Raw genomic sequence first — 17,718 nt, 5'->3', positions numbered from 1 at the left:
AGACAATTATATCACAACTTAGACTCAGGCATACTGGACTAAACAACACCACCAACACAACCAGTCACATTTCCCTGTCTGGAAACACCAAATGGGGAAATGTGAATGTGGGGAAAATGAGACAATAGATTTTTTTTTTTTTTTTTTTTGTATTGTCAAAATTATCAGGATGTGAAAAATCAGTTAATTCAAACGCTTAATAATTTAAAAATAAAACTAGACCACTTATTTAAGAACAATTCAAGAAACAAAAGTTTTTATTAGACCCTAGACCTTTTTTTTTTAGTTGGCAGAGCAAGTTGTTTGATAGGATCTGAGGTCATTTATTCATTCATTCATTCATTCTGAGCAACATTCGGTCCACACTCCTTTCCAGTTGGAGGCAGTAATGTATGTATGTAAAGCTGTTTTTCAACCGCCAAGAAGAAGAAAAAGAAGACGTTCTCTCCATAGATGTCATATAAAAGCTAGATACGGCGCGGACGAGCTGTATGGCCGCCATCTTGGAACGGTCGATCGCTCCACTCAATGTAACCTGTTTCTCAGGAGCAATGAAGTATCAGCGCGTTTAATCAGTCAGAGCTGAACACTAAACTCATTCTCACCATTTTTTCCTCTGTAAATCTTAGACGTACAGCCATTAAAGCTGAACACGTGGTTCAGTGATTTTAAATATTCTTGGTGGGGTTAACATTAACACTAATAAAATATTCTTATGACAAGTTTTACAAAACTCACAGTCACTGATACATTTTTATTAATATCTATACATTATCTATATCACTGCCATATATCCATATATACAAAGTTTAATAATTTGCTTATACACAATATTGCAATCTTATATACATTATATCTATTTTATATATACACATCTCATGTATGTAGATATATATATATATATATATATATATATATATATATATATATATTCAACCTTTATTGATACAGGTTAGTCCCATTGAGCCAATAGGACTCATTTACAAGAGAGTCCTGGATTTTAACAAAGAGTGATGACAACAGTGGATAACAAACTGTTTTTCAATTGTAAAACAAACAAACAATTTAAAAAAAATTGTATGAATCATTTGTGAATGTGTATTGTTGTTGCTGTTATCAGTGTCTTATTATCTTGTGCTCTGGTCCAGTGTCTTCATGGACGATGTGTGTGAGGGTGGACATGTTTGGAGGTTGCTGTGTTGAAGCTCCATGGATCAGCCTCTCTGCAGCTCTCAGCACCTTCACTGAGCCTTGAGGGAATCACTGAGCTGCTCTTGTTCTTCACAGTTAGAAGGTGGGAGCTCTCGTCAAATGATGATCTCCAGCATCATCTTGTTCATGCCAGGCTTTTCATCCACTGACCACACACACCTGTAAACATCAGGGGGACCAGTAGCTGTTTAACACATCTGGAAGGAAACCAGTGAGATTTTAATATGACCAAGACCATCATGATTTGATGTTATGTGGGGGAGTGGTGGCGCAGAGGTTAGAAGATGGGCCTGTGATGGGAAAGTCGCAGGTTCAACTCCCGGTACCGTCAACATCAAAATGTGGGTGGAAAAGGTGAAACACCCACACCTGCCTCCACCCTCATTGGCCCCACCCTGGTCCCCTGAGCAAGGCACTCAACCCGCACCATCTGCTCCTAAACAGGTCTCTCTAGAAAATGAGTTCTCGTGACTCAATGAAACTACCTGGATAAATAAAGGGTAAATGAAAAAATAAAAAGTTTAAAATAGAAATACTCATCATTAGGCTGAGGTTGTGTGTGTGACGTGCACGTTCCTGAGGTTGTGTGTGTGACGTGCACGTTCCTGAGGTTGTGTGTGTGACGTGCACGTTCCTGAGAGGCCACAGACAGAGCAGCTGCAGCTTTTGTTCAGTTCCTGTAGTCCTGCAGTTTTCAAGCTGAAATGAAAAAGCATCATGAATATGAACTTTACAGTCTCTAGTTACCTGTTCATATAAACACATGGAGGTGTCTCACCTTGTGACTGACAATAAAATATGTACATTTATGAACTCTAATGAACTTATAATGATGCTCCTACTCTTTGAAGGTGAACCGATGGTACCACACCATCTCTCAGTCGGACGATCTGATCAGTTTGATCAAAATCCTCCAGTTTAAAATCCTCACTGCTCAGATGAATCCTCCTCAAAGATACTTCCTCCTCTTCCTCACATCTTGTTCTTTGGGAAACCTTCAAAATGAAAACAGGAGATTTGTGTCCACACAAAAACATTGTACAAAGGAGGTCAATCTTATTTTCTATTTCCTATATTCTCCCTAGTTTTATTTTGTATATCCTAGAACTTAAACAAAACTCCAATTATGATACATATCTGTTGATAATGAACCAAAGCTACTGAAATAGTGAGTATGCTTGGTAGAAAAATGTTCCTGTCATCAGATCTCAGTCAGCTTCATTGCAGCTGAACACCGTGTTACACTGAACATCACATCAGCTGGTGGACATAAATACAGTTCAGTAATCATTCAACCTTTATTTAGACAGGTAAATCCCATTGAGCCTCGAGGACTCATTTACAAGAGAGACCTGATAACAGTACCATAACCAGTAATATTATATTCACAAAATACTCACAATAATATGTTCATCTTACTTGTGAAAAGTTATCCCCCGAGACCTGACGTCAACAGTCCGTCGATTAGAACAGAAATAAGCTGCGAAGTGCTGAAACATCTTCTGCTTTAACCAAATAAGGACGACCGCTCCAAGACGGCGGCCGAAATTCCTGCGCCGCAGCAGCCAATGAGGCGTCTAGTGTTTATATCTGTTTATAACTACGTATGGTTCTCTCGGCGTACGTCATCAACAGTTGACGGAAGTGATTGGTCACGTGCTACTGGAAGAAAGCACCAGATAAACATGGCGTCCTACATGAAGATCATCAACGCTGCCCGGCATCTTCACAGAAACCCAGTTCTGGTTGAACGGTCTTACAGATGCAGACCCGTCCTTCATCTGACCCACACTTCAGGACCTAACCAGGTCCGGACCACACGGCTCTTCAGCATCTCCTCCACCTCCCAGGACTCATCCTGTACAGGAGTCATCAAGGCCATGAGAGCCGGTAGGCTGCCCGGACTCCACCGCTGGGCCCGGGTCGCAAAAGTCCCCCTCCTTCAAACCCGTTTCTCTGGACCCTGCACCCTTCAGTCCCAGCTCTACAGTAACCGGGCCAGCGGGGCCGGGTTCTCCGGAGAGGACGGCGCAGAGAGCGCAGGTTCAGGTGGTGAGGAGTCAGGAGGAGGGGGAGATGAAGAAGGTCCGTACAACGGCGCTCAGATGACGGCTCTGACCCCAATGATGGTTCCGGAGGTGTTTCCTAATGTCCCGTTGATAGCTGTTTCCAGAAACCCGGTTTTCCCCCGGTTCATAAAGATCATAGAGGTAAGCATCATGGACTCGAGCAGTCCGGTACCTCAGGCTATCAAAGCTGCATTAGTCGCATTATATGCATTAGCTACAATATATATATATATATATATATATATATATATATATATATATATATATAATTTTGTTTTCCAATTATCAAATTATAAATCAGAATCTAACGTTTAATTTTATTACAAGTTCTGATATTTTTTTTATTTAATTTCTGTAGTGTCAGCTATTACCCAGTTAACGAGTTAACAACAAAGTCCATGCTCAATAATCCAGGTATACAATCCAACATTTTTCAGTCAGGTCATCTGGACAGTTTCTTTTTTAGTGCTGAAACGTTTCACCTTCCATCCAGAAGGCTTCATCAGTCAAGGAAACACACAACACAAAACTGATTCTTCCCCAAACAGCTTACTCTAAAGTGGAACAAACCAGTTATGTTGGTGCTAAGATGGTCTCTTTGGCATGCCCCCTCCTCCATTGCCGGCCCTCTTCCTTGTTGACAGTCTTGTCAAACTGGTTGAAAACAACAAAGTCCATGCTCAATAATCCAGGTATACAATCCAACATTTTTCAGTCAAGTTATCTGGACAGTTTATTTTTTAGTGCTGAAACGTTTCGCCTTCGATCTGGAAGGCTTCATTAGTTAACGAGTTGTTTTAGCTGTATTAGTTTATGATTTTAAAGTAATTATGGTAATTTTGCTTCTTTTCTGACAAGCTAATGGTAATATGCTTTAACCTCCCTGATGAGGAGCAGGCAATAAAGCTGATCTAGAGGAGCGTGGACACAAATGGCACAAGGCGAGATTTTTGTCAGCCATCATGCTAGGTGCTACGTGGATCACTCTGTGCTCTTTGCATGTGTAATCTACACCTTGTGCTGCAGTATGCTGTGTCATCAGTCCACAAGTGCTCAGCAAAATCCCTAGTGTACTAAAAAAAAGCTTGTATCAAAACTACCAGTACAGCAGTGTCAAATAATGAGTCTCCTATGAAGGCTGCACAAACATTAGCAGAAGCTGAACACTGACCTGACACACTACTCCTGCTGTGATAAACTGACCAAACAATCATTATGACCAGAACTGATGTGAAGTTTACAAAATGCTCTCTACGTGTTAGTCTAACCAGACCTGACTTCACTCAGACTAAAAATGCAGTAAGTGGAAAGTGTGTTTTATATATACATAATGGAGGCCGAGATGGTGTAGAGGCAGGGCAGCCGGCTTGGGACCCAAAAGTCCCAGGTTCGATCTCCAGTCACTGCACATCACGTGGCGTCTCTGGGCAGCACACCCCATCCCCAAAATGCCCCACCCCCCACCCCGCCCCCAACAGCCGCCCACCGCACCACCCGGCGGTGGATGGGTTAAATGCAGAGACTAATTTCGCCATTGTATGGAAACATACAGTGCTGACATTGTGATGACATTATTATTATTATTATAAAGTGGCTGTATATATATATATATATATATATATATATATATGTATGCATTTATTATAGATATATAAATCTGTATGTATGTGTGTGTACATATATGTATAACTGTGTATGTAAACTGTCCTACCCTTTGAAGATACTATGTTTTCTAGTTTTTATATTGCATAGTATCCTTAAATGACTGGGCGGCTGAAGATTAATCTATGGGGGCCTATTACCTGTTACAGAAGTTTTACCTATTACCCTGCTGCCTCAGACAAGGGAAAAAACTGTTTTTCTCCACAGCTGAACTTTTACCCACTTGAATATCTTGCACCAAAAACATTAAGGTTTATTTGCATTCCTTGTTCAATTCCTGTCCAAAAAAACCACTTATGTCCAAAACTACAAACATTCACTATTCAAATCCTACAGCAACATGGGACTGCACGCAGCATACCTCTTATTTACACAGATTTCAACAGTTTAGCCAGTATCCACACCATTTTCATGTAATAGGTTTTTTTCCTTGAGTTATAGTTGATATTCTGTCTTTTCTCCATTAAAACGAGAGTACAGTAAAAATCAAGAGACTTTTCTTTATAAACAAACTTAAAATATCCGTAGATCAAATCAGTGGTTTAATCAACCTGAGCCTTTGTTTACCAAACATAATATTTAACTTCATCGATTTTTCTCTACTTGTTACTAACTTTTACAGTGCAGCTCTATTTGTTGTTGGTCCAAATCATCCTAATCTCAGTGGGCCATGACAGAAGGCCTTTCAGAACCTTTAGCCCCAGGGTCAAAGGTCAGACGATCCCTGTGCTCTGCTCTTCATGTGTGTGACTCTGTCCTCCTGCCAGGTGAAGAACAAAGTCTTGATGGATCTGTTGAGGAGGAAGGTGCGTCTCACTCAGCCGTACGCTGGAGTCTTTATGAAGAAAGATGATAAGTAAGTCGCTCCTTTCGTGAGTCAGCGGTCAAATGGATTTGTTTTAAATGGAGATGGTGATGATGTTTAACAGAACAGGAAGTTATTAGCTAGTCCATGGGTCCTTCTCCCACCAAAGAGTATTTGTTCAGAGTTGCAGAACAAACTTGAAGCATAAAACAAAGACAGTGCAACTCTTGGAGTTAGTTAGTTTGGGGGAGTGGTGGCGCAGAGGTTAGAGAAGGTGGGCCTGTGATCTGAAGATCATCGGTTCAAGCCCCGGTACCGACAACATCAAAAATGTGGGTGGGGTATGGGCCCATGAGCAAGGCCCTTAACCACCATCTGCTCCCTAAACAGGTCTCTTGAAAATGAGTTCTCGTGGCTCAATGAGACTACCTGGATAAAAATAAAGGGTAAATGGGGGGAGTTTATACAAATTATAAATTAGAAGACATCAACTAATTAAAATATATTATACAATGTATGTAAAATACATTATGAAAGCAAAGATTAATAATAAATTTTTGACATAAATCTTCTAATCTTCTAAGGGAGTTTTCTACAACAACAGCAGCTGATTAACATCTCAAAAGCTCAAATAATATCTCAACTACAGCCCCAAATCTCAAATGAGTTGAAAGGATGTTCTGTGGACGCATTCTCATCTACCTGCCAGCTGTGCCTGACCACTGAGATCCTGGAACTAGCAGGAAACACGGCTCATGACAGCGGAAGAACAGGATCGTCCCTCTGCACCTACAGTTGGCTGTCTGCAGCGACGAGGAGCTCGGCAGACTGCTGGGAGGAGTGGCCATCGCTCTGGGAGGAGTTCAGCCTAGCATTCGGTCGGTCCTACAGCCCAGGGGAATCAAGAGGCAGCCGAGTCTGAGTGGACGGATCGGACGGCATCTGCAGCCAGTTTCTTAGGATCCACTGTGGGATGGACCTTTACAAGAGATCCTTCCTGTCTACAGCCATCAGCATCTATAGCATCGCTTAATGAAACGAGGATAACGAGTTACAACAACAAATAATTTCCCTTTGGGATTAATAAAATATTCTTGAATTGAATTGAAATGGCATTGTTTGTGGGCGGATGGCATTCTGTGCTCTCTTTTGCTTTGTTTTTGTTCCCCATCGTGGAGCAAAGGGGCAATCATCGATTGGACCAGTACCCCTCTAGACCTTACCAGGGAGGCTAAATAGAAGGATGTGCCTATAGTTGGAACACACCCTCCGGTACCCCTTTTTGAAGAGGAGAACCATCACACAGTCCGACAATCTAGTGGCACTGCCCCCGATGTTCACGTGAGGTTGCAAAAGCGTGTCAACAAAGACAGCCCCATAACACCCAGAATCCTGAGGAACTCCGAGCAGATCTCATCCACCCATAGTGCTCTGCCCCTGCAGAGATTCTTAACCACCTCAGTGACCTCAGCTCCAGGTCAGACCAACCCTGAGAGAAGTTCTTTACAGAGAGATATCAAAGAAAATGGTTCAGCATGGATACACCCAGGCTTATAAGCAGTGCTGGGATAAGCTAAAGGAACTGAAGTCCAATGATAGGGTGATTAAAGATAACAACATCAGCACATTGCTTTTTATCCACTACCAGGCACAGCTGGAGCCAGGGGGTGGCCAGTGGGGTTCTTTGCCATCATAGATTAATCTTCGGCCACCCCAATCATTTGACGAAACAATATTTTTAAGCAATATAAAAACTAGAAATCATAGTTTTCTCAAATGTAATCTTTTGCTGAACATTTCCTACTAATACATTTTTGTGAGCCTACTTATTACAAGATGATTGCTACAGCAAGCTGACTTTAGAAAACACAAAAAATATAGTTTTAAAGATATGGGGCTAAAATTTGATATGGTAGTTGCAGCCATTAAAAACACACATACTTTGAGCATGGTACCTGCATAAAGTTATTTACAAATTTTGATCAAAATGACTGAAACACTAATTTCTCTACATAAATAGATTTTAGACGTAAACTCTGGGATGAATTGTGTGTGGGTATACATTCCTTCTAGTTATGATGGTTTGTTTTGGGACAAAACTACAGGGAGCTGAAGCAGAGGGACCAAAGAACCACATGAGATCACTGAGCTGTAGTCAGACAGTTTAACAAACATCTGTTTTCTTTGTTGTTTTTTTCCAGTAATGAATCTGATGTGGTGGAATCTCTCGACGCCATTTATTCTACAGGGACCTTTGTTCAGATCCATGAGATGCAGGATCTGGGCGACAAGCTGAGGATGATCGTCATGGGCCACCGCAGGTTAGATCTCTGCACCTGATGAGGGTAAATGGGCTGCTTCCTGGGTGGGTTCTGTTCTGTCAGGGTCTGGATCACAGGGCAGCTGAATTTTGGTGAAGCCTCACTCAAGACCTACCCTCAGTGTTCTCACAGGCAGTCTGCAGGTAAAGGTTTGGTCAGACCGTGCTGTAGGCTTGCACTTCACTTGTGTGTTTAGCCCCAAAGAAGGTGGCAGACTGTCTCTAAAGACTATGTCCTGACTTGCAAACTCTTCAAGTCTTGTCAAGGACCACGTGTTTCATGTGTGCAGCACAACGGCTCAGTAGTTAGCACTGTTCCCTCACAGTAACAAGGTACTGTGTTCAGTCCCCGGCTAAACCTGGGTTTTTTTGTGTGGAGTTTGCATGTTCTCCTCGTGTTTGTGTGGGTTTTCTCTGGGTACGCCGGTTCTTTCCCAGAGTCCAAAAACCTCAAATCAAAATCCTCCTGTGCTCCTGATCAAGATCCTGTTGATGGTGACTTAAGCGAAAAGGAACTCCAGTCTCATCCAAACTATCCAAAGTTTTTTAAACTCCTGGTTGAACTGTAGATTTTCAATGCAAACAAATGTGTTTGTGATGAGCTGAACTGATGAGCCTCCGTGTTTTCAGCTCAGACTTTTTTTTTCTTGTTGTGGAGCGAAGAGGAGGAATTGAAAATACCCTTTTGTCCATTATGAGCAAAACTTGTAAAATAAGTTTTATACTGACTTCCATTTTGGTGTGTGACTGCATCTAGGATTAGAAGAAAGATTCCTTTCAAAAATTGGAATTCAATGTCAAAATCCAGTCCAGAAAAACTTGTGTCTTGAAGACTAAAAACATTCATTAGTCAAGTCCCTCAGTGACAAAGGACATCAGCTTGTATTTGGTGGTAAAACGTATGAAATTGTACTCAGTTCTGTTGTGGATTTGTGGAGCCTTGACAGCCACAACTTTCCAAAGATGAGTTTTCAGTCTAGTTTAGAACAAAGAGGTGAAGAACTAAGATGAAACGTTTCCAAAATGAAGAATCCGTCCAGAGGATCTTACTTGTTGAAATGAGAGGTGAGGTTTCTTATTTCAGAGGATTCTGAGTTCCAGACTAGAGGAGCAGAGCAGCTTAATGTCCTGCTCCCAATGGTTGTGAGGTGGAAGGAGGAGGCAGATCTGAGAGAGTGGGAGGGGATGGAAAAATGCAGAAGGTCAGATAAATATGAAGGGGTAGGAGTGTGGATGGGGGCGGCACGGTGGCTCAGTTTGTAGAGCTGTTGCCACTCAGAGAGAAGGTTGCCAGATTGAATAATAAAAGTACTCAGTATACTGTGTACATGACCTTAGCCTATGTTGACACCTGATTAATATTACGTAGGTAGAAAAAGGCAGACTGAGTGACATTATTGATGTGGGACCTGAAGGACGGTAAGCTGACGGCTGATACCGACTCTTGACGTGAGGGCAGGAGAAAACACGTTTGTTTAGTTTTCCTGCAGGATGAGTTCTGTCTTATCATTGTGTAGTTGGAGAAAACTGTAAGAAATCCAGTAATTGAGTTGCTGAGTCGAGCAGTGAGTGCAGAAGGTGGGAGTGTAGAGTTAGTTGTGGTAGACGAGTAGAGCTGGGTGTCAACTGCTTAACAATGAAATTGGATACCAAATTTATGGAAAGTGTGATGACCTAAAGGAAGATAGTAATGATGAACAGGAGGGGCCCAAGGACAGAGCCTTGGGAAACACCAGTAGAGATGGTGAAAGAGTGAAAACTGAAACAAACTGGGTGTGCAATTTAACATTTATGTGGTTATTTACAATAAAATTCATAGACGTACTTGATTTAGTCAGGCATACAACCTGCACAACTTGACAAATACTTTCTCTGTGCTATTTCTCAAACCCTCAATGACGACTGACTGTGTGGCTCGACTGCACGCAACAAAAACACATGCGGTCACGGGCTGCTCTTCATGTGTGCGTTCTGGTCTGTCAGGATCCGTATCACGCGACAGCTGGACGTTGAGGCCGAGGAAGTGTCCACGTCACCCGAGTTGTCTGAGTCTGAGTCAGACCCCCAGCTCAAAGTTGTGTCGAGGCGTAAATCCAAACGCAACCGAAAGGAGCAGCCGACCTCGCTGATAGAGCAGCTGGAGGACAAGGTTTGACCTTTGACCTTGTCAGCACACTCACTGACTTTTTTATGTCTTTCTTTACAAACATGTTTAAGTGCCATTAGCTAACACACTTTAACAGTCAATTTCTTAGATTAGTGGTAGCTGGGGGTTATTCACAACATCTTACCATCTTCCTCTAAAGCTCTTAGATGAAAGGGGGCGAGTAATATGCATATTTTAAAGGAATATCAGACTTAATTCCTACTTTTAGTATAAATATTTGGAAATGAGTGTTACTGGTTCTTGATGCTGTGCTGTTCAGATTTCAGGGGCAGACCTGAGTCCAGACCTTCAGCCTTTGGCCTCCTCTGACGTCCTGATGGTTGAAGTGGATAACGTGCAGCACGAGCAGTTCACTGTCACGGAGGAAATAAAGGTGCAGACTGCAGCTCGGCAGGTGTAACCCATCAGTGCTGAACACTCACTGAGGTTTGGTTTGGTTTCTAGGCGCTGACCGCTGAGATCGTCAAGACCATCAGAGACATCATCGCGCTCAATCCTCTCTACAGGTGAGTTCTGACATCATGTTATCCGATGGTCCCAACTGGATCTCATCAGAATCCACTGATTGTTAGGATTTTGTTTAGACTGCTAATCCAGTTCAGGAAGTCTTTGTTCATCAATATAATCCCACAGATTGATGCTGGATTATGATCATTTAGTAGGCAGCTTTGCCCAATCTCAATCATACCAGTTTTGACTAAAGCAACTACAACACTCATTTGTCAGCAGAAGAGGTTCTCAGTCTAAAATACATAAAACTGGGTTCAGACTAAATTGTCTCAAGACTGTGGGCTGAATATTTAATCTGGATAATGTAACATGGAAATGTTAGTGTTCTGATATGTGTGTTTGTGTTAGAGAGTCGGTCCTTCAGATGATGCAGGCTGGTCAGAGAGTGGTTGATAACCCCATCTACCTGAGTGACATGGGAGCAGCGCTGACAGGGGCAGAGTCTCATGAACTGCAAGATGTCCTGGAAGAGACCAATGTAAACACCAGTTTTATTTATTTTTTTACTTTTATTTACTCAGAAAGGTCCCACTGACACAAAAGTATTTAAAAATGTATTTTGGTAGTGTATGTGACCACCATCTTGATAAGTGACAGTCTTCATTTACTCTGTCTGCAGATCCCGAAACGTCTTTACAAGGCACTTTCTCTGCTGAAGAAGGAGTTTGAACTGAGTAAACTGCAGCAACGCCTGGGCCGCGAGGTCAGGGGTCAGAGTTCAATGTGTGAGCATCGACCTCGCTGCGTCCCATCACTGATCTGTTTCTGCTTTGCTGTCAGGTGGAAGAGAAAATCAAACAGACCCACAGAAAGTACCTGCTCCAGGAGCAGCTTAAGATTATCAAGAAGGTAAAACGGGCTGCGCTCATTCTGTTTCTATCTTTTTAAACAGGTAGTCCCTAAATTATGTTTTTTAATAAACTCACTCGCTTCTTTAATTGTGTGGACAAGCTAATCTTAACTTGAGTTAGCTCAAATGACAAGCTAATCTTAGCTTGAGGTAGCTGAAGTGACATGCTAACTTTAGCGTGAGTTAGCTGAAGTCACATGCTAACTTTAGCTTGAGTTAGCTGAAGTCACATGCTAACTTTAGCTTGAATTAGCTGAAGTGACATGCTACCTCATGTTAGTTGAGGTAATGAAGTGATAAACTTCTTTTAGCTCAAGTTAGCTGAAGTGAAAAGCTAACATTAGCTCAATTTTGTTGAAGTGATAAACAAACTTTAGCTCAAGATAGCTAAAGTAATAAGCTAGTGTTAGCTCAAGTCAATCTTAGGACGATCCTCTATTTTGGTAAAACTGTTACATCGTCCTGTTCTAGTCATCTTTGTGCCAAAACTTGTTTACGATTATAGTTTGGATGTTTGTTTGTTTTTAAAGGTCACATTAAATGTAATTTCTGGATGTCATCAGAAGATACTCTTTCACTCATTACTTGCTTCCATCTCAGGCAAGCGACTACAGGAGCCTGCAGTGACCAAAATAGTCCTGTTCATTTTGAATGTCAAATTTGAAAAACACTTTGCAACATTTTACAGTAAATTCCATTTACTTATTAGTTCTGTTGTACGTCTTTGTGGGAGCTCTTCTGCCCGTGTTAAGGATCCACACATGATGGAACATATCTAGAATTAACTCTTGTCTTTTCAGGAGTTGGGTCTGGAAAAGGATGACAAAGAAGCTATTGAAGAAAAATTTCGGGAGCGGCTAAAAGACAGGACAGTTCCTGAGCACATAATGGAGGTGATCAGTGAAGAACTCAACAAACTGGGGCTGCTGGACAACCATTCTTCAGAATTTAAGTACGTCTTGTATTTTTTGTTCCCTAGACCTTTGAACTCTTACATAAACTGACTGCTTTTAGTGACATTAGGAACATCAGAAATAGTTTTTTTTGTTGTTGTTGTTGTTTTTACTACTGCAGTGGAACAAAAAATGTGTTCCTTCTTAGTGTTTGCTCTCTTTTGTTGCCTCACAAACCAGAGTTTAAAAAAGCTTTGTGTCTTTCTAGTAACACAACAAAATTCTCCCTTTGAAGATGCATAATAAATTTAGTGCAAAATAAGAAATAAGTCATAATAACCTTTGTGAATATATGCAACAAAGTTAAGTCAGGTCCTCTGGATGGTTTCTTTGTGTTGAAATGTTTCATCTTTCATCCAAAGGACTTCATCAGTCCGAGGAGCCACCATAAGCTCAGTCCCATAGGTAGCACACTCACATAGTGGACCAACCAGTTTGATGGTGATAAGATGGTTTCTGGAATCCACCCTCTCCCCTGTCGACTCCTCTGAGGCAGCCATGGCCATAGTGGTTCAAAACATCAAAGTTCATGCTCAGTAATCCAGGTAAAAAAATCCAACCAAGTTAAGTCAGGTCCTTTGGACGGTTTCTTTGTGTTGAAACGTTTCATCTTTCATTCAAAATACTTCATCAGTACGAGGATCCACGACAATGTGCATGTGGGTGCATGTGCTTATACATTCACCTTCATCTCCAACCCAAAGTCCAGACAGTCAGCATCAGTTCCAGCTTCAGGTCTCTTCAGGTCTATCTTCAGGATCTCGGTCCATCTGTCCATTCTTCATGACCAAATGTCTTCATCTCCTTCTGGTTGATTGGGTGCTGTTCATGCCCAACAGTCTTTAAATTAATTGAATCTCAGATGGGCTGAGGTTTGACTTTGACTGGACCATTCCAGAACCATTACCAGTACTTGGCTATCCGTAAACAGCTTCAGCAGCGTGTTTACAGTCATTGACCTGCTGGATGGTGGACCTCTGACCCAGTCTCAAATCTCTGGAATATTTCTCTGTAATTTGATCCATCTATCTTTCCTTTAATTCTGACCAGGTTCCTAGTTCCTGCTGATGAAAAATACCCCCACAGCATAATGTTGCTACCATCATGCTCCAATGTTGCCCTTGACGTTTGGTTTTATCTGACCACAGCACTTTCTTTCACATGTTTGGGATCTTCTTTCTGTCTACTCTTCCATGAAGCCCAGCTCTGTGCAGCTTCTAGAGGTCCTATGGACAGATCCTCTATCTCCCAGCTCCTTATCTCCTTATCCTGCTTATCTTTCTCCTATGTGATCTTTGGTGGAGCACACTCTCTTGACAGGTTTGCTGTGGTGGTATTAATTTTATATTTCTTAATAATGGATTTAATGAAGCCCCGTTGGATGTTCATGGTTTGGGGATATTTTTTATAACCCAACCCTATTCTGTTCTTCACCATCACTTTATATTTTAATACTTAGAGGTTTCATGCTGTTAATTCTGGGAGAGATCAGAAAAGGTGTATAGATATGGGTAAAGTTGTTGTTACACTTGTGATCTTCTTGAGTCTTCTTCCATCCATCTTGATCTCTGAGTTCAGCTTGAATGGTTGTGGTTGGTCTTCTTGGCTCTTTTTCTACCACACACACTATCTGTCTTCTCAACCAGGGGGTTCAGTTCCTCGGCCATGTGCCGAGAGGTTGTCCGCAGTCCTATGAACTGTACTTTTTACTAATCTTGTTAGCTGTGGTCAGAGGAACATGAAGCTGCTTGGAGATGGTTCTGTAGCCTTTACCTTTTAACATGAACATGCTTCATGTTCACTCTCCCACATTAGTCATTTTTTCAACTCACTCTAAATGGACTTAAAGGAGTTCAGTTAAACATCAACTTGTCAACACTCATGGTGTGGTGATCCTTATGATAACAAACTAACCACCAACTAGGTGCTTATTAACATGAAGATTTGTGTCATATTAACTCAAGTTTAAACTTTAAAAGCATTTAGTGTTCTGAATTTCCCAGTTATACACCAAACAAACCAATATTTTTGAATGTTCTTGAAATTATCTACTAATTTCTGTTTAATAGTAAACAAACTATGAGCTCCAAGTTCTGCTCAGAAGTTAGCAGCAGAATCGCTCTGGTATTTCCACCTGCACATCTTCTCTGACAACCTACACATGTCCGATTCCACCATATTTGTTTACAAAGAGCCTGATGTCAGTCATGTGATTCAAGGTTCAGAGGAGTGCTTAGTTTTTATTGAGCCCATACCCACATTTCAGAACTGCATTTCAATATATCTGGAAAGTGAATAAACACTTTCATAACAGGTCTCACGTGTAAATGAGTCTTCAAGGCTCAATGGGAACTAACCTGTATAAATAAAGATCTAATAATAATACTGCACCATTTAAAGCATAACCCTCCTCCTTGTGTTGCCGATCCTTCTCAAATCGCTGCTCCTTGAACTGGCACCTTATAGTGGTAGAGGAGTATGTGCACCTGAATGAACTTAGGAGCTGTCAGGGGCAATTGAAATTGCTCCACAAGTATGGGATTGTTGGTTCAGTTCTCACTGGAGCAGTTTGCAGCCGATGGGATGCGAATCAGAACCTCCAATTCTGAGACCATGATCCTTAATTGGAAGAGGGTTGATTTCTCTCTGAGTGAGAGAAGAATGGAGTGTGAGATTGACAGACAGATTGGTGCGGCGTCTGCAGTATTGCGGACTCTGTGCCCGTCCATTGTGGTGAAGAGGGAGCTGAGCTGTAAGGAGATACTCTCTGCTTACTGGTCGGGCTACTTTTCTATCTTCACCTATGGTCACAAACTCTGGGTAGTGACCAAAAGAATGAGATCGCAGATACTGGTGGTTGAAATGAGTTTCCTCCACAAGGTAGCTGGACTCTCCCTTAGAGATAGGGGGAGAAGTTCAGTTATCTGGGAGAGACTTGGAGTAGAACCGCTGCTCCTCCACATCCAGAGGAGTCGGTTGAGGTGGTTCAGGCATCTGGTAACGACGCTCCCTGGGTGCCTCCCTAGGGAGGTGCTTCGGGCATGTCTGACTGGGAGGAGACCCGGGGAAGACCCAGGACACGCTGTAGAGACTACTTCTCATGGTTAGCCTGGGAACGCCTTGAATCCTCCCAGAAGAGCATTTTATTTTACTTTGTGATGAATACCTTTAATACAGATCTTTAAAACTTTAAGACTGTACTTCTCCCACATTTTACACCAGAAATGACTATTTCTTTTCTAAAACATGTAATAAAACAAAGGAAAAGTTTATGATCACTACTAAAAAGTCAGAAAAACAGCCTTTATACTTTAGAGTCATGGGTATTTAATTAAACTGCTAATAAATAAATTTAAAGAAAACCTGACTTCAAAGTGGGAAACATGTTTAATGTTAAAAAAAATAGTTTGGACTCTAAAAACATTTAGGTTAAGTCACAAAAACATTAAATCAGGTCATCTGGACAGATTCTTCTTACATAATAATAGACCTCTTTTTCTACTATTAACAGAATATTGTGGATTATTTCAAGATAACTGGAAAATGGTTAAATCCTTCAGAATAAGTTGTGAATAGATGGTTAATAAAGTTAAAGTAAGAGTTAATTTGCATGTTCATTAGTGGTCAGTTTATGTCCCTAAACTTACTTGTACTAATTAGTTCAAGTAGAACAAATTCCTCTCCTTGTGGTCTGTGAACTACAACAAACTCTTCTGCTGGTTTTTAGTGTGACCCGTAACTACCTGGACTGGCTGACCAGCATGCCATGGGGTACAAACAGCATAGAAAACCTGTCACTGGAGAGAGCAAAGGAGGTTCTGGAGGAGGACCACTACGGGATGGACGACGTGAAGAAACGGATATTGGTGAGCAGCAAACCATGAATGTTCTCCGACATTCTCCGGTTGATGTCTGCAGTAGCTCTGGGTTCTGTTGTGTGTGCAGGAGTTCATCGCAGTCAGCCAGCTCCGAGGCTCAACGCAGGGGAAGATCCTGTGTTTCTACGGTCCCCCTGGTGTTGGGAAGACGTCCATCGCCCGCTCCATAGCCAGAGCACTGAACAGGCAGTACTACAGGTTCAGCGTGGGAGGCATGACCGACGTGGCCGAGATCAAAGGACACAGGTCTGTAGCCATTTCAGCTAACTCAAGTCCATTAGCTGCAGTGGCCATCCTGATTTGGGTTGTCTCCAAAAGTGAATGAGTGGCAGATGTTCTTCCAGGGTTTACTTTCTCATGGTTTCATTACAGTCTGTTCAGTTTCTCATGTAATATTTAGATCACAAAGTTGACCCAGAACTAGAATTATAGTCCCAGTTCTGCTAGTTTTAGCTTTTAGTTAGCGGTGATTTTGTTACTTTTTGTGAGTATTTTGCAACATTTAGCTAACCTTTGGCTTTTTTGGATTAAGCCATCTTTTCAATAGTGTTTGCTTTTAACTAGTCTTCTCCCACTTTGTGTGTAGCTTTCCTAATGCTACTTTAGCTTTTAGCTAGCTTTTTTAAAATTCAGCTAGCCTTTTGCTACTTTTAACCTTTAGCAAGACTTTTGTTATGTTTAGAAACTATTTAGCAAATTTTAGCTCAGAGTTGGCTCTTTGCTACTTTTAGCCTTTAGCTACTTTTTACAAGTGTTTTGCTACTGTTGGCTAACTTTTGGCTTTTTGTAGGTTTAGCTTTCTGTTTGGTAGTGTTTGCTTTTAGCTAGTCTTCTACCACTTTGAGTTTAGCTTTCTTGATGCTACTTTGGCTTTTAGCTAGCTTTTTTGTCTATATTCTGACTGATCTTTTAGCTGTATGTGAATATAGGAGAACACTGAGTTCATCCAATACTTTTCTACTGTCTGTCCCAAAGACCAACTACAAACGATGGGGTGACTGGGCCTTTTCTGTCGTTGCACCCAGACTCTGGAACCATCTACATTTTAAGTCTAAACTTAAAACCTTTTTATCCAGGCAGGCTTTTAATGCCTAGTAGTTCTTTGGCCATCTTGCTATGTTTTAATTGTTTGTTTTTAAATTTTAACTGTCTGAGTTTTAATTCTTAATTGTTTGTTTTTAACTTCTGTATTGTGCAGCACTTTGTGCACCTTTTGGCTGCTGGAAAGGGCTCTATAAATAAAGTTTGATTGATTGATTGATTGATTGATTGATTGATTGATTGATTGATTG

At 41.4% G+C, this 17,718-nt stretch overlaps 1 protein-coding gene across 1 annotated transcript in view; it reads left to right on the top strand.

Annotated features, from left to right (window-relative positions):
- Positions 1-2,892: 2,892 nt before the first annotated feature.
- The window catches only part of lonp1 (lon peptidase 1, mitochondrial), a 24,082-nt gene continuing 9,256 nt past the window's right edge, over positions 2,893-17,718 (top strand). Inside the window, exons 1-12 of the mRNA XM_037674739.1 lie at positions 2,893-3,422; positions 5,711-5,799; positions 7,950-8,069; positions 10,052-10,217; positions 10,495-10,608; positions 10,680-10,741; positions 11,094-11,223; positions 11,365-11,448; positions 11,526-11,594; positions 12,396-12,547; positions 16,276-16,414; positions 16,494-16,672. Of these exons, the coding sequence (XP_037530667.1) occupies positions 2,898-3,422; positions 5,711-5,799; positions 7,950-8,069; positions 10,052-10,217; positions 10,495-10,608; positions 10,680-10,741; positions 11,094-11,223; positions 11,365-11,448; positions 11,526-11,594; positions 12,396-12,547; positions 16,276-16,414; positions 16,494-16,672 (1,829 nt within the window). The 5' untranslated portion in view covers positions 2,893-2,897. The remainder of the gene's footprint in view (positions 3,423-5,710; positions 5,800-7,949; positions 8,070-10,051; positions 10,218-10,494; positions 10,609-10,679; positions 10,742-11,093; positions 11,224-11,364; positions 11,449-11,525; positions 11,595-12,395; positions 12,548-16,275; positions 16,415-16,493; positions 16,673-17,718) is intronic.

The sequence above is a fragment of the Nematolebias whitei genome, chromosome 3 (assembly GCF_014905685.2).
Source record: "Nematolebias whitei isolate Nwh7 chromosome 3, NemWhi1, whole genome shotgun sequence".
NCBI classification, from domain to species: Eukaryota; Metazoa; Chordata; class Actinopteri; order Cyprinodontiformes; family Rivulidae; genus Nematolebias; species Nematolebias whitei.
This window is presented reverse-complemented; position numbering and strand designations above follow the sequence as displayed.